Consider the following 24,134-nt stretch of genomic DNA (forward strand, 5'->3'; position numbering starts at 1 on the left):
GATGTTTTGGGTTGATGTTGAACATTTCATTAAAAGGAAACTCAATATAGAAATAAAACTGGGTGGGACTGATATAATGATATATGTAAATGACGGTGGGATAGAAAAGGATAAAGCATATATCATTCAATTGCTAATTTTATTGGGGAGGTTTCACATAAAATGAAGTGGTCTGGTGAAAAAACACATTTTAAAATAAAAAAGATTCCAGGGCTTGTAATGTTGTTTGCAAATTCAAAATTGATAGATAAATTGCATCTCATCCCTTTGTTTATTTGTTTTGTTTTATAATACTCTGGCATTATTATTTGTATTTGTTAAATTTTGAATAACTGAATCCTTTGTACCTGAGTTGTAAACTGTGCAATGTTGATTGTGTGGAATTTTCTATTGATGTTTATATATGATAATATGGAGTTTAAATAAAGTTTGATCACTCTTCCTGCTAACTAGACCTATTTGGGTGATTGTGGAGCTACCTCCCTGAAATTAGTTTTTGCTGGGTGGGATGTCTGTGAATGATGATGTTTGGAGGTTTATTAAAGCAAGATCCTTCCTCATCGCTGTTCCACTCCAATCCAGTTGGTGGCGGTAATGCACCAAAAGCTGATTTGCCAACCATCTATAATAATAGAAGAAGACGTGCAATCATGTACAATCAGTCTGCAAACAGCTATTCCAAGAGTGAAGGCATGAATGATCCAAAAGCATGCAGAGTGAAAAATGAAGATAATGAGCAACAAATAGGTTGGTGTACATTCGTTATTTTTCATAATAACAGTTGAAGAACATTGAGGTAACAAAACTTCAGACAATTTGCAAGCTCTTGTCACAAACAAAAAGGCTAATACCAGAATCTAGCAGATTTTGTGACACAAGGGGAAGATGAGTAAAGATGCCCCCCTTAAAAACAATGTGCATTTACTTTTAAATGGTAACATATTTAGATATGTGTTTAGCATTTACAGGAGTATGATGATGATGATGATGATGATGATGATGTATGATGCTTCACCCTTATATTATCACATATTATTGTGTGAAATAATAGAAACATTGACTCTAGTTTTCATTGCCCAAAATTAAAAGAAATATGAGGTTAAGAGGATCCCATACCTTGGGCAAGAAGATTTATAGAATGTATAAAATACATCTGATATCATTATTAATTTTGTATTGTTTGTCATTTAATGTAATGCATAATTACTTAGAACATTTTATTTATTTATGTAATTTTACACTTATTATTGAATTAATAGTTGAATAATGACAGACAAATCGAATAACAAAATCTCAGTTAACAGTTAAGGAGATTCTTTTGAAGGCAGGGGTGTAGCAATAAATTAAAAAGTGATCGGGGCAAAATTTTCAGCTCAAGACTAATGCAAGTAGGCCTATATTGTTTATATTAAAGCTACACTATTTAACTCTTTTCTTTTTTAAAAAACAACAAAATGTTAATAATGAGAGGGCAACAAAAATCCATCTTCCAAACCATGTCTTTACCCAAATACACTTTGATAAACCTATAATTAGGATTTATATTGTAAAGCTGTCAGGACGGATTTTACAGGAAATGGCATATATGTCATCTGCCCGTGCGTGTTTGCATATTTGTACACAGAGAAAATAAGATCTGGCTTCTGTAGCACGTGTATGATGTGGGAGTCGCATGAAGTTGAATGTTTGTTGTCACAACGAATGAGAAAAATTGACCATGGATCATTCAATATGGCAAACCTCCGTGGAATCACTGGTTGTAAAAACAAAGAAACCCTGAACAGAGCAGAGTCAGTAATAAAACCCAAATCAATATCGGCTTGGCTTTTCAGAGGTGGCAACAATTCCTAGATCTGAAAGGATTTAAAAGCAACCCAGAGATGGCTTTTTGCTTTATAGAGAGAAATGCACATTAGGGTTGTGCCGAATGATGATGATCTCTGGGATCGATGATGGTCAGAGTGATTGTCAATAGCTGATGCCTTTGAGATGTCAAGATGATATTTGGCAAATTTTACCATTAATGTATTAAATTATTATTTTTATTAGGCTATTATTATTATTATTATCAAATCGTAAAGCAGTTCAATGGAAAGGAGGCGGCTTGAACCGGCTTGACAATATAAATAATTTATTAATGGTAAACTGAACTAAAAAGACACAAACATCAACACACGACGGTCAGCTGCCCGTAAACATTCTCTCTCTCTTGCACCGCAGTCGGCCTTTATCCCTCTCGGAGGCTTGAATAGCCTGATAAGGGACCGGGTGTGTAGAATCACATCCCGCCCTCCGCCCTGTCACATTCTCCCTCGTTTTCTCAGGCCGGGGAGCCTCCGGTATAATGTACACCCTCCCGCCTTTCCCTGGGGGAGGGCGTGCCCTAAGCCCCGTCTGCCGGCAGGTCATCCCCGCCATCCTGAATCTAGGAGGGGACAGTGGGTGGGAAACAAAAATAATTAAAATAGGGGGTACTTCCTGTAACAGTGTAGTACATAAAAAAACACTGTAAAATTTAAAAGAGAGGGAAAAGGCAACACGGAGCGGCAGTGGGCGAGAGAAAAACACTTACACGCCGTTCCTCCGATACGCCGTAGCTGGGTCCTTGGCCACTCCTCCACCCCCTAGTGGATGACAGCCGCACCTCCCCGGGCGGATCGGAGGCAGTCCTCCAGCCCCTGGCGGATGGAACGCCTTGCCACATTCTCGGGGAACAGAAGGGGTCTCCCCCACTCCAAGCAGTCGGATGTGAGCTCCTCCCCGCTCGCGGTTGGTGATCTCAGACCTTACCCCATTTCAGTGGCTGGTAGGGGTCTCCTCTGCCCCTGGCAGCAGCCCTGATCTTTCCAGGCTGTCGGCTAGGAGCCCCTTCTCCTCTCACGGTCGGCGACCAATTCCTCCACTTCCAGGCGTCCGAGCTCCTCCGTCCCCTGGAAGATGGCCACGGCTGCTCCATTGGGGTGGATGGTAGTGGCGAAAACTCCACTACGGCGTATCCCTCTTCCTTTCCGGGTTTCAGCTCCAGTGTAAAGCAGTTCAATGGAAAGGAGGCGGCGAGAACCGGCTTGAAAATATAAATGATCTTTTAATGGTAAACAGAACCAAAAAGACACAAACATCAACACACGATGGTCAGCTGCGCATAAACATTCTCTCTCTCTCGCACCGCCGTCTGCAGTCGGCCTTTATCCCTCTCTGAGGCTTGATTAGCATGATAAGGGACCGGGTGTGTTAATTTTTTTTTTCAATTAATTAAAATGTCAATGCAAAATCAATAAATAAAGAATATTCACCAATCCCTCAGCCTAGGTGTTGCCGATCTAATTGGTTATTGCAATATATCTATCTATATCGTGAAGGAGGGAAAAAATGTTTTTATTTACTGACCGGTAGAGAATGCACAGATGAAGTAGGTTATTTTCCAAAGAGATGTTGCCCACAACTGTTGTAAAGCCATCTTTTAAAAAGTTGAAGAACACACATTTTAATTGCACTTATTTTTTTTACAGTTTCATTTGAATTTTTAGTTAAAATAAATAAAAATTGCTTTATTGTGTAGGATTAACCTTAAACCTGCTTACTCAAAATTACCCCATAGTACCACCTAGCATCCAACCAGGGGTAATACTGGTGTTTGTCGGTTTCCTGTGGAGTTTTTCTTTTCTACGACCAACCGACCAATCAAAACTTGGTGGACCAAGACTCTTATCGACTAACTTTTGGGCAACTATTAGGGTCAGCCCCAGATGTCTGGCTTGCACCGGCTATAGTTTGTCATCATCCCTCAGTGACATGTAGCAGTGGAATCCGACACCAAGCAGGAACAGCGCTGGATCTGGTGACCAGAGACATGGAAACAAATAGAATAATATTAGCATATATGTCATTCAATTTCATGCTGAGTTATAGATCATGATGAATGTTTCTGGTTCCGGCAGAACTAACTAAAGCAGCCTAATTGTGAGTTGAAGGATAAATTAGGTGTATGCCTGACTAAATAGATGAGTCTTTAGTCTAAACTTAAACTGAGTGAGTGTGTCAGCATCTCGAACAGTGTTTAGGGAGACTATTCCATAGTTTAGGTGCCACGTATGAATTTTGTGATTGTAATGAACGTGACAGAATATAGCGTGTCAGAAGATCACTTAGGGTATATTCACACTAGGCAATCTGTACCATGCCCGAGCACGTTTGACCCCCAACGTTCAGTTCGTTTGACTAGTGTGAGCGCACCTTTCCGTGCCTGGGCACAGTATGCTGAACCGTTCCTTGGCCCACTTGAAGAGGTGGACTTGGGCACGGTTCAGTTGGCTCAGGTACAGTATGCATCTAGTGCGAACGCTAAGTTTGGCGTAGCACGGAACTCGAAACATGACATCAATGATGTGACTTGGCAAAAGGATCACTTGGGTCTGTGTCATAGGTGCAGTGTTTACTTGAAATTTGGACAGACGAGAGCATACAGGAACAACTAGATAGAACTCCGAGATATTTGGTCAAATTGTTGACTATCTTCGTATTCTTGGATAACAAAAAACCATTGAGCAACGACGTGACAATCTGAAAAAACTGCAGGTTCAGTATCTGAAGGTTTCCATAAAATCTTCAAACAACAATACTGCACTCAAAGGCAAAACAGTGTAATTACACGTTTGGACAAAATTGTATGACGACCAGAATTGGGTCTCGGACTTTGAAATGTCCTGTTTATATCTATAGATTTTTTTAAGCCATCTGAAACCTGACACTAAAAGATAAACTTTACAGATTTGTTTTAGTTACAGACCTACTTCTCAGTCAAACTTTGACAGCAAAGAAACAGTTTAGTGTATTAGTCTATTTCTAATGAACATGAACGTTGATAAATTGAAGATTTTTCACACATAATATTTTTCCTTGTACCTGTCAATGTCATCATTATTACCATTTGTCAAAGTGGGCAAATAAACTGGGACTGATCCACTTTCTAGTGAAAAGCGTGAATTTGCACATAAATGTGGGTTGATTGGTTGATACATTATTATCCGATTTCTCAGAAATGTGTATTTGCACCAGGTTGAAATTGGTCATCACCGCCATGTGAATACAGACACTAATAGTTTACCCAGTTTACAGACACAACATGAAATTACAAATAAATGTACCATGAAATCCATACAGAAAATACAAATAGTGTAGCACATTTGTATAGTTACACAGGTAAATCTTTCTCATTGAGCAGTCTAATAGATTCTGGAATAAAGCATTTGAACTTCAATGAGGATTTTGTGCCATATGCCACACATAACAAAAAGAAAGCTTCTACCAGATTAGGATTGTGTTGAAATATCATAGATAATCAAAAAACAACAACAGATACCACAAGACAACTGGCATTACTTGATATGAGTCTAAAGACATGAATGGAGGTAGAGCTGGGCGATGTGGCAAAAATATCAGAATATCGTTCAGTATCGATATTTATAACTATATATATATTTCATACCATAATGGGATAGGAAAAGCATTCAATATGTTTTTTAGGCTACAAGAATGAACCTCCAAAGAGTAAGCCATCTTGTATTTTGAAGTTAAAGAATTATACTGTTTAGGATATAAGCCTGAAAGTGTGTGACCTCTTTTCTTTAACTTTCGCCAATTTCATCAACAGATTTTTAAATCCACTGAAAGACTTTTTGACGATCCACAGTATAGCTCAGTAGGTGGCGGTGATGCACCATTAGCTGGATTGCCAACTGCTAATAAACATCACAAGAAGAAGAAATACTTTTCTTTCCATTGAAAGCGCTATGTATCATGAAAAAAACTGTTAATTAAATTGTGCATAAATAAACAGCAATGGTCTTTGTCAGAGTTGCTGTTGTATTCAGTTGATGGCTTTATTGCATTGTCATTGCTGTTTTGTTCTGTACACAACAATATATTAGCTGAATAGCTTGCTGCTAGCTAGCAGCTACCTATCATCATTACTGGTTTCCATGACAGCAGGGCTGTAGCTGCTGGCTATACTTCCTAACAGGCTGACTGTGATTCAGTTAGCTAATTGTGTGTTTACTTTGCTGAACTGCTTGTGTTTTAAGCAATATGTACATGCCCGATAATAATAGTAGTTAATTTCATGACTTTGCAAGCATGAATGTGAAAAATTGCACCAAAGGATACAAGAATTCTGATTCTGAAGAAAACCAAACACACAAGCTTGATGCGTTCATTGCCAACAAATAATTTTATTACTTCTCTATAAGTAGTGATTTAAGCAAAAATGAGTGACGCAACATATCATTACCACAAGAAATGGGAGGAGGGTTAATTTTATTTGTATTTTTGCATTTGAAATGTTGACAACGTTGAATGAAACTACAAAACAACACTTTTTTTCCTGCTAAAAGTGAGTTCGGGAAAAGAAAGGTAAAGCAGCTAAAGTCAAAGCTAGCTATCACTATCACGGTTTTTGTTTCCATGGCTTGCTTTTCAAAATAAGAGTTACAAACTGACATGGGTAGATCGTGATTTAGCAGTTAAAGAAAAAGTAGATCTTATATTAAAGAAGGTTGTGCACCCATGGTGTAGATGCAGAACATTGGCTATGTTGGATCCCCTCACCCGCCCAATAAATATAGATAACGGCCAGTCTTAAATTGAGAATATTTTGCCATGTTAAGCTCATGATCTCTGACATGATCCAGGTGGCCAGGTGTACATGGTGCAATTTTCGCTTTTCGTACGAGCTCCCAACCGATTCTTTCCTGACGTGAGAAAACGCGCGGAAATAGTGGGTGCTGTTGTGGTCTTGGCTTGCATCATGTGAGATTAACCAATGAACAGAAATTAAATCAAAATCGCAATTTGACCCAGTGCAATAATCAAACTGCAAGGGCTGCGATTTAAATAAATAAATACATAATTTGTCTCCACGCGCTTCCAACTGTGGTGCACATATGTGCAAAGCTGTATATCTGTAGTGTTTACTTTGGTTCATTTTAGAAGACTCAAAAATAAACCCTCTTTTTAGAACAGCATTTCCATTCGGCAGTAAAGCATGGGAAAAACATGGTTTAATTTTGGTTAAAGGAAATGAAACTTTTTTTTTTGTTGTTGTTGTATGTTTATCATATCGCAGTTCAAATAGCATTTAAAAAAACATTAGATTTGTTTTGTCCATATCCTTCAGCCCTAATGTGAGAGGTAATACGAGCGAAGCCAAGCAATTTACGAGCTGCTTACAACCTCCCAAACACTTTTAGACATTTTGGGAATATTCTGACACTATCGGCTTTAATTTGTTTGGTATATGAGGTTGAATGAGCCAATTTGGCAATCTACCTGAAGTTGACCAATCAGGAGAATGTTACAACTCAATGAGTTCAGCTGTATTTCTTGTTTCACATTTGTCTTTATTTACTGTTCATTTTAGATCTGATGGAAGTGAAAGAGGAATGTCAAGACTTGAACGATGTGGATCAGAAACACCATCAGTATCATAAATCTGAAAATGTCATAACTGGTGAAGAATCTGTTAGTTGCTCACAGACTGAAAATAATTTCTCACAAAAAGGAACTCCAAGAACAAGAGCCAAAAATTATTTCACATGCCCTCAGTGTGGAAAGAGTTTTAGACTAAAAGCAGATCTTCAGAGGCATCTAAGAATTCACACCGGAGAGAAGCCTTTCACATGCCCTCAGTGTGGAAAGAGTTTTGCACTGAAAGGAGCTCTCGAGAAGCACCTGAGAATTCACACCGGAGAGAAGCCTTTCACATGCCCTCAGTGCGAAAAGAGTTTTACACTAAAAGTAAGTCTTGAAAAGCACCTGAGAATTCACACTGGAGAGAAGCCTTTCACATGCCATCGGTGTGGAAAGAATTTCACAGAGAAAGGAAATCTTGATTGTCACATGAGAATTCACACTGGAGAGAAGTCTTTCACTTGCCATCAATGTGGAAAGAGTTTTTCACTAGAAGGAAATTTTAAGAGGCACCAAAGAATTCACTCTGGAGAGAAGCCTTTTACATGCCTTCAATGTGGGAAGAGTTTCGCACTAAAAGTAGTTCTTGATTGTCACCTGAGAATTCACACTGGAGAGAAGCCTTTCACATGCCTTCAGTGTGGAAAGAGTTTCACACAGAGAGGAGGCCTCAAAGATCACATGAGAATTCACTCTGGAGAGAAGCCATTCACATGCCCTCAGTGTGGAAAGAATTTCAAAGAGAAAGGAAATCTTAAGCGTCACATGAGAATTCACACTGGAGAGAAGCCTTTCACGTGCCCTCAGTGTGGCAAGGAATTTGCGTTGGAATCATACCTAAAGATACACCTGAAAATTCATTCAGATGTAAAGCCTTACCGGTGTTCTTTTTGTGGAAAGAGTTTTTCACGACTGGAATATTTTAATAAGCACCAGATAACACATAGCGGTGTGAAAGCTCATGTATGCTCTGAGTGTGGTAAAGCTTTTAGCAGAGCTCACGAATTGAAAATGCACATAGGAAGTCATACTTGAGAATAACAATACTAGTGTTCACATTATGGAAAGAGTTTCATTATGTCAGGACACCTGAAATCCATGAGCGTGCATAGAGTAGCCATACCACTGTACCCCATGTAGGAAGAGTTTCACCAATCATGTAATCTAGAGGCTCATCTAAAAAAGCATTGTCCAAAGTTTATAAGGTGTCCCTTATAAACTTGGAATAAACACAAATTATATTTAGGCCAATATACTATTATATATAAGAATTTTTATTCGTGCAAGCATTGTTTCTGGGCATGCATTCTCAGTGATAGAGTGCACAAATGGCTTAAGCCCATCGTAAGTGACATTCTTGGATGCAGCTGGTGGAATGCTCCTATACAGCCCGGAAAAGGTTTGTCAAACGGTTTTACCATGTTGTGTACTCATTTCAGAGCAACTATCTCGCTGCGATCCATTAAAAGTTATCCCTCGATCCAATCTTTTGACAGCTGTGGAAGCCAGGTTGTAGACCAGCACGGTGGGCCACTGCCTCCACACTTAGTCTTGAGAAACATTGCATTTATCCGTCCCAATACCCATCCAGGAACGGCCTTCAAGACTCACCTCGACTGCTTTTGTATCTTTATTTGGGGTGCTCATTTCTGCTCCTGGAGGTCTATCTACCTGGCAAATTAAGTTCCAACTCTAATCAAGCACACTTGAACCAGCTAATCAAGATTTATCTGTACTTAAAAACCATATGTAGCTGTGCTACAGCAGGGTTAAAACTAAACTCTGCAGGAAGGAAGCTCTCCAGGAAAAGGATTGAGCACCCTAGGTCAAGTAACCTTGAGCCCATAGCACACCCCTTATGGCAGCTACAACTCATTAGATTGCTCTATCAACTTTAGATGTTTTAAGTGCCTACTGGTTCAATCTGGAAACTCCAAAGGTTAGGTGTATCACTCACCAAATCAGAGACATGAGCCACTGTTGGACAATGCAATGGTTGCTCTTCGACCAGACACTCCTGTAATGTCTTCACTGCCTCCTCCGTTTCATCAACCACCACTACACCTGCATTTTTCTGCACTTTGTTCCCATCTCACTGGTCTCCCCCATATTGTTGATGCATCCCAACAAATGAAATGGAACGCAGGTGTCTTAAGTGGCTTTAAAATAAGTTAGACACCATGTATAAAAATGTGGTGGTCCAGTGCAAGACGCTGAAAGAAAATTTAAACGGCGGGATGTGGTGCAAAGGTCAAAGACCAGAAAAAGATTTATTTAAAAACAGCGCAGACACACTAAAACACATGTTATCGACAACTAATGCACCCTATAATTGAAATACTGACCTGAACACAGCCTGAAACTCAATGGTTTCTTGGGTCCTGTCAAGTTGAGTTGCAGACCTCTATTGGACATGTAGAATAAACAAATAGTGATTTTGGTATTTGAATGGAGGCATGTCAAACTGTTAACCGAGTGACAAGACTATCCATGCACATCCCTAATAAGTGTGCAAACTCTGTGCAATTACTCTCCACAGAGAAACACTGGAGCTCTGTCAGAGTGACCATGGGGTTCTTGGTCACCTCCCTGACTAAGGCCCTTCTCCCCCGATTTGGTGGTTCCAAACTTCCATTTACGGATGATGGAGGCCTTCAATTTGGGACCTTCAATGCTGCAGAAATGTTTCTGTACCCTTCCCCAGATCTGTGCCTCTATACAATCCTGTCTCGGAGGTCTACAGACAATTCCTTGGACTTCATGGCTTGGTTTGTGCTTTGACATGCACTGTTAACTGTGGGACCTTATATAGACAGGTGTGTGCCTTTACAAATTATGTCCAATCAACTGAATTTACCACTGGTGGACTCCAGTCCCAAAACACTGTAACTGGAAATGAGAATAGACTCCTCATCTCAAGGATGATCAGTGGAAACAGGATGCACATGAGCTCAACTTTGTGTGTCATGGCAAAGGCTGTGTACTTATGTACATGTAATATTTTCATTTTTTTTTTTTTTATAAATTTGCAAATATTTCAAGCAAATTTCTTTCACATTATGGGGTATTGTTTGTAGAATTTTGAGGAAAATAATGAATTTAATACATTTTGGAATAAGGCTGTAACATAACAAAATGTGGAAAAAGTGAAGCGCTGTGAATTCTTTCTGGATGCACTGTATTATTTTGTAATTGTTATTATTTGATTGACACTTTTCTCTTGCAAACAAATCTCAAGAAACGTAGTGTTTTTTCATTTTTCTTTTATAATACAGACTTCCTCTTTAAGGGACATTAGGATCCAGTACATCTGTTGGAGGGACACACAAAAACATATAACCATATTTCTATGAAAAATTAGATATACTTAATCTAAGAAATATGAAGCATTTAATGCAAGCTCTGCAGATTAACATCTACTGTATACCAGAGTGCATTAAAAACTACAAGATGAAAATTGTTTTTATACATCTTTTTCAAAATATTCCATAAATCAGTGTTAAAGAGTAGAGAAGATTTGCTTAACTTTCCTTCAGTTTTCAAATAACTGTCCTGAGGTCTTATGAAGATGATACAACAAACTTCATCTGATTATCTGTCTTAAGCTTATATATTTGTATCAACAGCCTGACAAATAATAGGACCATCACTCTTGATAAAGCTGCTGAAATGCCTCTTTATTTCACGACAATAGTTTCTTTTCGAAGTCTCTTTGATACTGCATCAGTTGCTGACACACTGGGAAACACCCCCAGGTGGCAACAATGGTCTGAAGCCCTATAAAATCCCACAAACTTAAGCAACACCCCTAAGGAGCTGTGCCATCTGCTCCTTATAAGCATCTCCTCAGATTTTCTTTAGTTCACTGCACGATTCTGTCTGGCCCGTGTTGCATGAGCAACTCACGCCGAAGCGAGGATTAATTTTCTCCCTTTTGAGTTGCAACATGTTAGGACGTAGTTGGAAACCGTGTGACCTGAAAGAGCAATTTCCTATGCATTTTTATCTGCATTACGACAGCACGATGAGTATAGCACATCATTGCGGCTTGCTTTTTTTCTCACCACGGGTTGCTACCCCCTTTGCTCTTGTTCTATAGTCTCTGGAAAGGAACCACATGAGTTATGAGCACAAGGGATTTTGTCTTTGGACTTAAAAATATAGAGTATGAGGACAGTGGACTTCTCTTGTCTTAATCCCCACCTCAGCCATTTTATCTGGGGAAGAGATGCGATTGATATCTGTAATAGACATTTTAATACTATATACTAAGTAATATGTAATCACAATCATACATTATGTCTTAACTGTGTGTGTATGACTAAAATCACTCCCTGCACCTGTGGAGACAAGTGTGTTCTCGCACCCCTGCCTTTGGTTGAGGAGGCTAGAGCTGTCACAAGGGTGGGGGCGGCTAATCCCAGAGAGAAAATTTAAAGAAAAGAGCATTATTACTGTACGTCAGTCTGTTATCAGGAATGCTGAATGATGGAATCCAGCTGCCTCCTAAGGCCTATATATGCTGTAGAGTTTCTCATTACCTGACAATGAGTCCACTTGCAAGTGTGTTTATTAAATACTTGTTAGAAAGGAACCTCAGTCTTTGAGTCTTTAATTACAGAATTTCCACAACAAACTGGCAGTAACAAACAGGATGGTAGTCTGACTCGACAATGAACTCCGTGCTAAAGGATAAAGCTGTCGGGGTTAGTCCCTGAGAAATCCAAACCTCCCCCATAAATGAGGGTCAGAAGTGGGAAACTGAAGCCTGAGTGTGAGATCGGATCAGCGCACCATCCAAAGAACAAAACAAAGGGGAAAACCCACAGACTCTGACAAAGGCGACCTTTCTGGTAAGAAAATTCTGCTGTGATTCTCAATAGATGATAATTTTTATAATTGTTATTTAGTTGAGGAAAGACGAACATCCCCTGTCTGGGAATGCAGTCGAAATTTTGCTGTGATTCTCAGTTGGAGAAATGTATGTCTTTAGTTAAGAAAAGACCAACGCTGGAATAAATTCTGCTGTGATTCTTAATTGGAGAAATTCAAATCTTTAATTAAGGAAAGACCAACGCTGGTATAAAAGGGATTCTGCTGTGATTCTTAATTAGGGAAATTAACCGACGGGTAACTAGGGCAGATTTGGAACTGCTAGAGAATCGCCTATCCACAGTGAAGAGAAGCCATCCATGGTCTTATTTGTGTAAATGGCCTTATTACAAATACCACTGCTAAACAAGGGTAGAACAATGGTAAACTTGCAAATAGGCATGTGCAATTTAGAATGAAGTGATACAACTTCATGAATTATGGACAAATTCTTGATAGACTTTTCGCCTGTTCTAATTGTCCATAACAAATATTTTAAAGGTGACTTAAAGAGATAGTTCACCCAAAAATGAAAATTCTCTCATCTTTGACTCACCCTTATGCCATCCCAATTGTATATGACCTTCTTTCATTTGCTGAACTAAAATAAAGATTTTTAGAAGAATTTCTCAGCTCTCAGTGAATGGGTGCCAAAATTTTAAAGCTAAAAAAAATCACAAGTCAGCATAAAAGTTATCCATACAATTCCAGTGGTTAAACCCATGTCTTCAGAAGCGATATGATAGGTGTGGGTGAGAAACAGACCACATTCACATTCTTCTTATCTTTCTGTTTTCAGTGTTTAATCTTTACCCTCTGCCATTTTTCAGCATGCACCCTCACCCCCACATTACTGTCTTATAGCACTTCAATTGTGGGCTTTTTTCTGTGTGCACTTGCTTTCTATTTTTATCACGATTAAACTGCGTGCATTTTACCGTGCGCACCCATTTTCTCCTCTGTTTCACAGATTATTGCATCGATCTCAAAGCACCACTTATCAAGAACAACCATAACAACAAACAATTGCGTGAGGGATTCACATCAATCTCAAACCCTCTCCGCTCAAGAACAACAATAACAACAAACAATTGCGGTAAAGTCATGGTATCCGCTAAAGTTATTGCTTCCTGCATTACATGCCACATGTTTACTATAGCTTCTTTCATCAGCAGTGAGGGATTCACATGTGAGAAATGTAAGGAATTAATCAGGCTGACGGAGAAGGTTAATGAGTTATACACATCCGAATGCTAGTGGAGGTCAGTGATAAAGAGAAGCCAGTAGATACTGTTTCTTATCCAGGTAGAACAGCGAGTAACACACACACACACTTTGGTTCCAACTCTAGTGCCGTTTGTGTGACGTCTTGGCAGCATACTCACTCAGCAAAGCAATTCCAGTCAATTCTTCCCCCTCAGTGATGCACCCACTGAGAATCATGTTGAAAGCATCTTTGTTATAGGAGATTCTATTGTAGGGAACTTGGAAATAGAGACTACAGCCACTATTATTTAATGCATTTCAAGGGCTCGGGCATCTGACATCAAATTAGCTAATGCTAAACGTAGATTTTCAAAAATTGTTCATGTCGGCACTAACAATGTCTAGCTTCGCCAGTGAGATCACTAGAGGTAATGTTAAATAGATGTGCAAAAATTATGTCAGACACTGTAATATGCTCTGGCACCCTCCCTGCTCATCGTAGTGACAAAGTTTATAGTAGATTAGTGTCACTGAATGGCTAGATGTCTAAGTGGTGTCCAGAGAATGGCATAGGATTTATAGACAATTGGAAGAGTTTTTGGGGTAGACCTGACCTGCTAAAGAGAGATGGACTACATCCCTTCAGGGAAGGTGCTGTTCTCCTCTCTAGTAATTTGGCTCATAGTCTTAATAGTGATAGTATTTGACTAACTGGGACTCGGGTCAGGAAGCAGACAAACTGGCTAATCCGAATGTCTGCTAGCTTCCTTGAGACGTCACAAATGTCACATAAACTACAACACATAGAGACTGTATCACCTAGATATCATATAGAGACTTTGTCTGTTCCCTGAACTAACAAACACAAAACACAAAATCATTTAGAAAAATTTTTATTAAGATAAAACTTGAAAATAACAAAAAAGGGGAGTCACATGACACTGTTTTTGCTAGTTTTAATACTTTTTGTGTAATAAACCATTGAGAGACTATACACCCTGATACTTAACTGTTTTAGGAAGTCAATATGTCAAAGAATTCAAAATCCTCAGGCTCTGGAGACAATAAAAGACACTTTTATGCTCAAGCTGAAGCCCCTGAGCAGCAGGCCGAAAGCCCAGGAGTCAATTTTGCCAGTGAAGTGAATGAAATTTGGCAACTGATGAATGTGTTGGCAATGCTGATGAAGTTTGTTGCGGACTTGGAGGAGCTCACTATAATACATAGATCGATTGGAAGATATGGAGAATCGTAACCGATGGAACAACGTCCGAATTGTTGGAATTCCTGAACAAGCAGAGGGTCAGAATATGGTTGAATTTCTGGACTGAGTCTTTCCGAGTCCTCTCGACATAAGCTGGAAATCAAGCGAGCTCAGAGTTCCGGCTTGGCGATCCGCTGCGAGATACAGGACCCGATCAGTTCTTGCCAAATTTACGAGATCATCCGATAAAGATCGCGTTTTCTGTTTCTTTTGGTGCTGGTCCTGCCTAACGGCTGGAGTTTGTTTTGTGGAATAACAGAGGGGACATAATAACTTCGATACAGTGTTTTGGATGAATCCGCATGTTCTTTTTGCTTATGCCTCCTATTGGCTGGAATATTTTTTGCAGGACATTGGAGTGATTAGGTAATTTGTTCCACTCATGTAAAGCTGGCTCATTGAACATTTGTTTGACTGCCTGAGGAAACTGACCGTCTTTTTTTGTTTTTTGTTGTTGTTGTTTTTAGCTGGTTCCGCCTAGCAGCTGGAGCTTGTTTTGTGGAGGAACACCTTTGTGACGAATCTACACGTTTGTGTTTTTGCTGGAATGAATGGAGGCTTTTCATGTGGTCCTATGTCTGTTGCTGCAGTTTGTTTATTCAGGTTTCCTATTCCTTGGTGGTGTTGCACTCTCTGACATGGAAGGAGGATTGTTAACTCCAAGCATGGACTTTAAGTGCTGGGGACGCTTGGGGTTATCAGCTGGGGTTGTGGAGGCCCCTGCATTAGTGCCATCCTCAGCTCTTTTAGCTCCTCAAGGAGGCCTTACTCTTTTATTTTCTGGTCTGACAGAAATTCTCACAGTAGAGATGTCAGTTCAGTTCCTGGGGTTGGAGCAAGGGGCAAAGTATCTATATATGTTGTGGTCCTTGGCCAGGCCCCCACCTCTACTCCATTGTCTTCTGGCTCTTCCTCAGACACCAGTAGAGTTCCCCAATCAACCATCTCCTGCACAATGGTAGCCCTGGACTGGGACAGCAACCCACTTCTTTTGGCTGGGAGATGCACTTTCCTGACTGTCCTATGACTGGCCATCCCACCGCTGCCACCATATGTCAAGTAGCATAGTTGCATGGAGGGTATATAAAAATAATTGATGGCACAGTTGTCAAGCACATACAGTAAGTGCAACAGTTTTATTTGTGCTCCCCAAAGTTTTCAGGAAAAACTAAATAAACTCCATCCACAAATTTAACAACAAACAAACAAAAATAAATGTACAAAAAAAATGTGTTGCATATGACACTCAGAGAACCTCTTGCAATAAAGTCTCAAGATCACACACTGATTCTTCCCTACTCTATGGCCACTTATATACACATCAGCTCCACCCCTCCCTTGGAACAGACCAACATTTATAATACATTTTGACATCATTATGTCTAAACTAACATCCATAAAGGCCATACAAATGAAATAGTCCATTAATACAATTACATTTCAACAATCACAAATATAAGTTTTTCCAGTTTGCTTCTTCCACGGTCTCTCAAAATGAACTACTCCTTGTTCAGTGTGATCGTGCATGCACATTTCGGCACAGGCACGACAAAGCCAGCCCAAGTGCAGCACCTCAGTTTAGGACCCTGAATGACAAATGAGGAACAAACAGACATAGCGTGCGAGATGGAGAGAGTAAACTTAATAACCTTTAAATCTATTCTCATTACCAGTTACAGTGTTTTGGGTGTTTTTGATAATAAGAGATATGATAAACTCAGCCCTAGTTCATGTGTGCACCCAGGAACTATTGTATATTATACAGAAGGAAATGTAGTAGTTAGAAATGATTGCAAAGGTGTTTACAGGTAAGAGTAGTGCCCGCAGTCTGTGACAGAGTCCACAGTGTTTTTTTTGCAGCATTTCCTCTCACTTTTAAAACATATTTAAACATATGGAGTAATGCATTGATCAACAAGATTGCCAGAGATGACATCTACACTAAAAATGACAAGTAATTTAATTATATTATTTGTATAAACTATAGTATGACTTGCTAAGTTCTGTAAACTGCAACATTGGAATCATTATAAACGTTGGTGTAGCAGAGAGTTATATTTAGATTTTTGCCACAGCATATAATATTATGTTCACGTAATCCCACCTGTTAATTTAACATAAAGCCACGAACGTTTAAACATGCTATGATTCGCAGGCGAGGGAGCGCTGGTGCGCTGGTCAAACTCCGTTGGTGCAGCTTTCGAGCAGCGCTGCTGAGGATTCATCTAGCAAATCTCCACTCTCTCCCTAACAAAACGGACGAACTACATCTAATCACCCGTACAAACAAGGACTTTTCAAACTGCTTAGTGAAGCCATTCCAGACAGCGCATTACATCTGCCGGGCTTTCAGCTGTTCAGAGCGGATAGCAGAGTTAACAGGAAAAACGAGAGGCGGAGGAATATGCTTTTACATCAATAAAAGTTGGTGTACAGATGTAACAACGTTAAAGAGAATATGCTGTCCTATTTTGGAAGCACTCTTTATCAACTGTGAGTTGTTCTACTTGCCGTAGGAGTTTTGTTTGAAATAACTCACAAATTACAGGACTCCTACCCCCAACCCTGTGGTGGACCAGCAACTGGCTGACGATCTGAATGTGTTCTTCTGCAGATTTGAAAGGCCCCAATCTCACACCCCACACCCACTCTGACCTTCACTTCACACAAACACCAACACCTCCTGCAACCCCCCTCCTGCTACTCAACCTGCACTTAAGATCAGTAAAGATGATGTGAGCCGGGTCTCAGGCCCAGATGGCGTCTCACCAGCGTGTCTTCGATCATGTGCTAACCAGCTGGCCCCCATCTTCACTCAGATCTTCAATAGATCACTGGAGCAGTGTGAAGTCCCATGCTGCTTCAAGGGCTCAAACATTATTCCGGTCCCAAAGAAACCAAAAATCACAGACCTGTCGCCCTGATGTCTGAGGTCATGAAATCATTTAAGAGACTGGTGTTGGCCTACCTGAAGTACATCACTGGACCCTTTCTAGATCCCCTTCAGTTTGCTTATCGATTAAAGATGTCTGTGGATGATGCAGTCAACATGGGATTGCATCATATCCTGCAACATCTGGACAGACCAGGGACATAGGCAAGGATCCTTTTTGTGGACATCAGTTTGGCTTTCAACACCATCATCCCAGCTATACTCCAAAATAAATTACACAAAATCTCTGTTCCCATGTCTATCTGTCAGTGGATTACTAGCTTTCTGATGGACAGGCAGCAACATGTGAGACAGGACAAACTCACTTCCAGCTCCTGTACAATCAGCACTGGTTCCCCCAAGGGATGTGTGCTCTCCCCACTACTCCTCTCCCTCTACACCAATGACCGCATCACTAAGAACCACTCTGTCAAGCTCCTAAAGTTTGCAATTACACCACTGTCTTCGCCCTCATCCGAGATTACGATGAGTCTGCATACAGAAGGGAGGTTGAACAGCTGGCTGTCTGGTGCAGTCAAAACAACTTTGAGCTGAACACGCTCAAAACGGTGGAGATGATTGTGGAATTTAGGAGGAACACCCCAAAACTGACCCCCCCACACACACGTTGACTCCATTGTGAAAAAGGCCCAGCAGTGGTTGTACTTCCTTCGCCAGCTTAGGAAGTTCAACCAGCCACAGACGCTGCTGATTGAGTTCTACTCAGGTGTCATTGAGTCTGTCCTCTGCACTTCAATAATGGTCTGATTTGGTTCAGCTATGAAATCAGACATCAGAAGAATACAAAGGACAGTTCGGACTGCTGAGAGGATTATTTGTTGCCCCCTGCCCATTATCTTTTTGAACAGTTGCCTTCTGGCTGACGCTTCAGAGTTCTGAGCACCAGAACCATCAGGTGCAGGAACAGATTTTTCCCTAAGGCTATACATCTCATGAACTGTTAAATTGCCCCATTGAGCAATAACTTTTTTTTTACTGTACATAACAGATTTGTATTTTGCACTACATATGTGTATCTGTACGTTTGTGTATAATAATTATTTTTAAATTTTGTATTATTATTATCGATGTCTTGCAGCTGTTTTTGTATTGTTGTGCACTGGAAGCTCCAGTCACCAAGACAAATTCCTTGCATGTGTAAGGATACTTGGCAATAAAGATGATTCTGATTCTAAAATCCTGGGCCGATTTCTCTTCCCAGTCTGCCTCTGGATGACAGTGTAAACAAAGCTAAAAAAGCTGGCAAACATAGTATCTTACTGAGATCAGCTGTAGAGGACACTGGCGATTCTGTGTTTTACTCAACTATGACTGACTGAATTCAGTGCCCCGGTTTGATAGCAGGCTATTCAGTATCAGGGTCCAAAACATCATTTCTCTGTCTACTGTCACTTTTGCTTAAGTCCTTCTTATGGTCCCTGTACACCCGTAAGTGTTTTTCAATTCCTGAAGACGGTAGCTACTGTTGTTGTTTAGGAAAACTTTACCTGGTGATGAAATATTATGCCGCCTCTGCCTCATGACGTAATCGGTTCCTGCATGGAAAAAAAGCAAGCTTATGGGGCCATAGTAGAACCAAGTTTTTGGACCCACAATGGCTTTTTCTGCAGTGGAAAAAATTAGCACAGGCCCAGGAACACACTCCCGAACCATGTCAGTGGAAAAGGGCTAAGAGTGGATATTAAAGCCTGTGAGGGGAATAGGGCATTAGGGATGATCACTTCTGAATGAAACACACACAAGTTATTGTTAAATACACTAAAATACACGTCGCGCAGCACCTCTACTTTTTTTTTTCCAGAGCATGCGCTTAACCCAGAGGACAAATGTTGACTAATTGACATGTATAAGCGATCTACAATTTCATTATATAGGTCTGTTGGGTGCATTTTACAAAAACTGAACTAGATCGATTCCAGCCGGACTAATGTGTTTGCATGAAATTTCTAAAAGACAAATTATTGCTTTATTTAGAATAAAATCAAACGTTTAAAATGCATGTAAACGCACTCAATATAAAATTTCTTTGGTAAAAATATTAAACATAAAATGGGTTAAAATAGTGGTGGCATCCAAGTTTCTTGTTCACAGGTGACAGATTGTAAAGCGTTGCTATTGTTATCAATCGCCAATCACCGCAATTTCAGGAGAAACTCCTGTATTCTGTACACACTCAAAATGATACATTAGGGGATTCAATATCAAAAAATGCCGTTGTCACTCCCAAAACTTTGCAGTGTTTATGTGGCTTGTGTGTACAGAAAACAAGAGTCTGTATACAATATGTAGAATTTATGAAAGTGCAGTGCAAGTACCTGATTTTTTTTCAGGAGTTTATTTGGTTGTAGAAAGCAGATGTCACTGCTGCAAATTACTGAACTGTGTACAGAATGGGATTAAGAACTAAAAAGGAGAGTGCCAACCGTATTCAACTGAATTGTGTTCATTGCCATAGATAGTAGTCTCTAAGTGATATCAAGGCAATAAAACATTTTTATTTCTCAACGCATCTCTGCAATCAGCACAATATCAACTACATTGTAGTGACTTTGGAAATAGGCTTTCCATTCTTTTTGAGAAATTACTCTCCATAACTTTTCTGGCTGTTAATGACTATTGTATAAATGTTTAGAAACATTTTATTGAGATAAGCTGGGGAGGAATTCCATGCCAAGTAGTCCACCAAGAATTTGGACAATACATTTATACAGTTTAATTATTTGGGCCTCCAAAAAGATAAAATAAAAATAAAAACAGCTGGAATTACAAAGTCTCCAAGGACAGCAAATTATATTCACTAGAGATTTTCATGACTTTTAACAATTTATTCAACTTGCATGACTGTCTACAGTAGGCTTGGGAAACACAGTTTTGAAATGTCCTGATAATTCCAGGCTTTCCGCGATACAATCTTGAATGCAATAAAAGACATATTTTCAACCATGCCCAAGTTAGACTTGTTTTTACAAAGCAAAAATGTAATTGGAATTCAGGAATAATCCAACTTTTTTTCATTCACACAGATAACTGTTAGTAGTTGACTGGTTAAGATTCTATAATCTTGATTTTAATGTTCCATTTTCAAATTCACAATTCATCAGCACCTTTCAACAGTGAACAAAATGTAACAAAAATTTAACTGATAGGAGACATTACAAAAGTATATTTCAATTTTTTTTTTAAATGAGTCAATTGGGTACTTGATTCGGTTAATTCAGTCAAACTCTTCCCACTTCCTGAGTGAATGAAACTCTATACACATTATGAACAGTTGTTAGATTTTTCTTTAATATGGACTCTTTGGTGCATCTTCAAGTTGCCGACTCCTGAAAAGGCATCGCCACACTCAGGGCACACATGAGTTTTCCCACTAGTATGAATTTTCTGGTGCTCATTAAAACGGTGTGGGCATGAAAAACTCTCTCCACAAAAAGAACACAATTGAGGGTCCTTGTGAATTTTCAGGTGTTTCTTCAGGTTTGATTCCAAGTTAAAACTTTCATTGCACTGATCACAGTTAAATGACTTTGCTCCAGTGTGCACAGACTGAATATGACGTCGAAGATTATTTAAAGATTTAAAACTCTGTCCACACAGATTGCATTTGAAAGGTCTCTCTCCAGAGTGAACTCTCATGTGCCTTTTAAGGCTTTCTTTCTGTGGGAAACTCTTTCCACACTGAGTGCATTTGTAAGGCTTCTCTCCAGTGTGAACTGTTCTGTGGACATAAAGGCATCCTATTTGTCTGAAGCTCTTTCCACACAGATAGCAAGTGTAAGGCTTCACACCAGTGTGAACCCTAATGTGGGCATTAAGGCTTGTCTTTTGTCTGAAACTCTTCCCACACTGTGGACACGTGAATGGCTTCTCTCCAGTGTGAATTCTTATGTGTTCCTTTAGGGTTATTCTATGTCTGAATCTCTTTCCACACTGAGGACATGTGAAAGGCTTCTCTCCAGTGTGAATTCTTAAGTGTTCCTTTAGGGTTATTTTACGTGTGAAGCTCTTTCCACAATGAGGGCAGGTGAAATTATTTGTGTCTTCCGTGCTTTGAGTTGTTTGTTGTGAGGAATTATTTTCAGTCTTTGAGAAAACAGATTTTTCTACAGTTATGGATGTATGAAGATCCTGATTTTTCTCCTTTTCATTCAGTTTTTGACTTTCCACTTTCACTTTCATCAGGCCTAAAAGAAGAAAAAGTGAAATGACAAGAAATTAGTCCAACCATATGTAAGATGAAGGTCTTTTTAACCCTTTTGCATGTGCAATCTCTAGTCGTGCTGCTGTTTACAGGCAACAGAGGGACATAACATTTATTATTATACATAATGTCTTTATTTTTCTATGTAACAAACCTTCAAACAATCACTAAAGTGCAGGAGTGCACTGTTTTGATGCAGCGCTGCGGCCATGATTTCTCACCTCATACAAAAAATATACAGCACAAACTAGTCAGCAGACTATTTTTGTTGCAATGCAAGATGGGCTTGAGCCTTCTATCATTTCATCCGTCACAACCACTTCCAGCTTTGAAAGTGGAAGGGCTAGGTTTTTAGAACCTTCTATGCTTGTCCTTTTGTATGCTTCTATGACGAGATAAACTCTGAATCCCATCTTGCATTGCAACAAAAATATGATGGCGCACAAAGCACATTTGCAATCACATATTATCTATCATAATCAATCATTACAAACATCTAAAAACCACATTATATATTTGATCATATATTATCTGACCTTCAGTGCACCTGCTGTGATATACAGTGCATCCGGAAAGTATTCACAGCACTTCGCTTTTTCCACATTTTTTCAAAATGGATTAAATTCATTATTTTCCTCAAAATTCTACAAACAATACCCCATAATGACAATGTGAAAGAAGATTGTTTGAAATCTTTGCAAATTTATTACAAATAAAAAATAAAAATCACATATACATAAGTATTCAAAGCCTTTGCTCAATACTTTGTTGAAGCACCTTTGGCACCAATTACAGCCTCAAGTCTTTTGGAGTATGATGCTACAAGCTTGACACACCTATTTTTGGGCAGTTTCTCGCATTCTTCTTTGCAGGACCTCTCAAGCTCCATCAGGTTGAATGGGGGGCATCGGTGCACAGCCGTTTCCTCCAGACATGACGCTTGCCATTCAGGCCAAAGAGTTCAATCTTTGATTCCTCAGACCAGAGAATTTTGTTTCTCATGGTCAGAGTCCTTCAGGTGCTTTTTGGCAAACTCCAGGCGGGCTGTCATGTGCCTTTTACTGAGGAGTGGCTTCAGTCTAGCCACTCTACCATACAGGCCTGATTGGTGGAGTGCTGCAGAGATGGTTGTTCTTTTGGAAGGTTCTCCTCTCTCCACAGAGAAGTGCTGGAGCTCTGACAGAGTGACAATAAGGTTCTTGGTCACCTCCCTGACTAAGGCCCTTCTCCCCCGATCGCTCAGTTTGGCCGGGCGGCCAGCTCTAGGAAGAGTCCTGGTGGTTCCAAACTTCTTCCATTTACGGATGATGGAGGCCACTGTGCTCATTTGGACCTTCAATGCTGCAGACATTTTTCTGTACCTCGATACAGATCTGGGGAAGGGTACATGGTGTCGTTCTCGGAGGTCTACTGACAATTCCTTGGACTTCATGGCTTGGTTTGTGCTCTGACATGCACTGTTAACTGTGGGACCTTATAATAGCGTGAATTAAAGATATCATGCGGGGGGTGGGTGGGGTTGTGGGGCCTGTCAGTACAGGAAAAACTCATCTGCGAAAGTTTAATACATGGGTTCCTCGTGGTTGTATCCTAACTAATATTATTTTACCTCTGTCAATGAATTCATGATCTGTAAGTCCAATTTTTATCTTTTCTTAAATAAAATTATTATGTGGCATTGGTGGGCCTCCAGCGCAATGACAATGGAAAAGACTTGGAGCAATATATGTACTGAGCAGATGTTTTACTGAAATGATACAACGACAGTGCTTTGTAGTTGAATATGAATAAAACTGAAGAACTGGTGATAAGCACTACAAAACAAGTCATAGTATCTCCAGTAGTAATAAATAAGCATCCTGCTGAAACTGTTGAGAGTTTCAAATCGACAATTACATATCTAGATAGTAAATTGAGCTTCACTGACAATACAAACTATATATACACTCACCTAAAGGATTATTAGGAACACCATACTAATACAGTGTTTGACCCCCTTTCGCATTCAGAACTGCCTTAATTCTACGTGGCATTGATTCAACAAGGTGCTGAAAGCATTCTTTAGATATGTTGGCCCATATTGATAGGATAGCATCTTGCAGTTGATGGAGATTTGTGGGATGCACATCCAGGGCATGAAGCTCCCGTTCCACCACATCCCAAAGATGCTCTAT

General features: G+C 39.8%; 3 protein-coding genes across 4 annotated transcripts in view; 1 reads left to right on the forward strand and 2 right to left on the reverse strand.

Moving 5' to 3' along the window:
* The window catches only part of LOC127644548 (gastrula zinc finger protein XlCGF26.1-like), a 91,263-nt gene that overhangs the window by 20,654 nt on the left and 46,475 nt on the right, over positions 1-24,134 (reverse strand). The gene's annotated exons all lie outside the window — the stretch shown is intronic.
* On the forward strand, positions 656-11,954 carry LOC127644555 (gastrula zinc finger protein XlCGF8.2DB-like). Its single transcript, XM_052127770.1, has 2 exons — positions 656-747; positions 7,415-11,954. The coding sequence occupies exons 1-2, from the start codon at positions 693-695 to the stop codon at positions 8,497-8,499; spliced, it is 1,140 nt and encodes a 379-aa protein (XP_051983730.1). The 5' UTR covers positions 656-692; the 3' UTR covers positions 8,500-11,954.
* Positions 19,989-24,134, reverse strand: part of LOC127644559 (gastrula zinc finger protein XlCGF7.1-like) — a 120,009-nt gene continuing 115,863 nt past the window's right edge. For both annotated transcript variants that reach the window (XM_052127780.1, XM_052127779.1), the window contains exon 3: positions 19,989-21,943. In XM_052127780.1, coding sequence (XP_051983740.1) covers positions 21,021-21,943 — 923 coding nt within the window. In that variant the 3' untranslated portion in view covers positions 19,989-21,020. The remainder of the gene's footprint in view (positions 21,944-24,134) is intronic.

Source organism: Xyrauchen texanus, chromosome 6, assembly GCF_025860055.1.
Source record: "Xyrauchen texanus isolate HMW12.3.18 chromosome 6, RBS_HiC_50CHRs, whole genome shotgun sequence".
Classification (NCBI taxonomy): domain Eukaryota; kingdom Metazoa; phylum Chordata; class Actinopteri; order Cypriniformes; family Catostomidae; genus Xyrauchen; species Xyrauchen texanus.

Coding starts and splice junctions, on each gene's coding strand:
- LOC127644555 (XM_052127770.1), top strand. CDS start 693: ATGAATGATCCAAAAGCATGCAGAGTGAAAAATGAAGATAATGAGCAA. Junction 748..7,414: donor AGATAATGAGCAACAAATAG/GTTGGTGTACAT, acceptor TGTTCATTTTAG/ATCTGATGGAAGTGAAAGAG.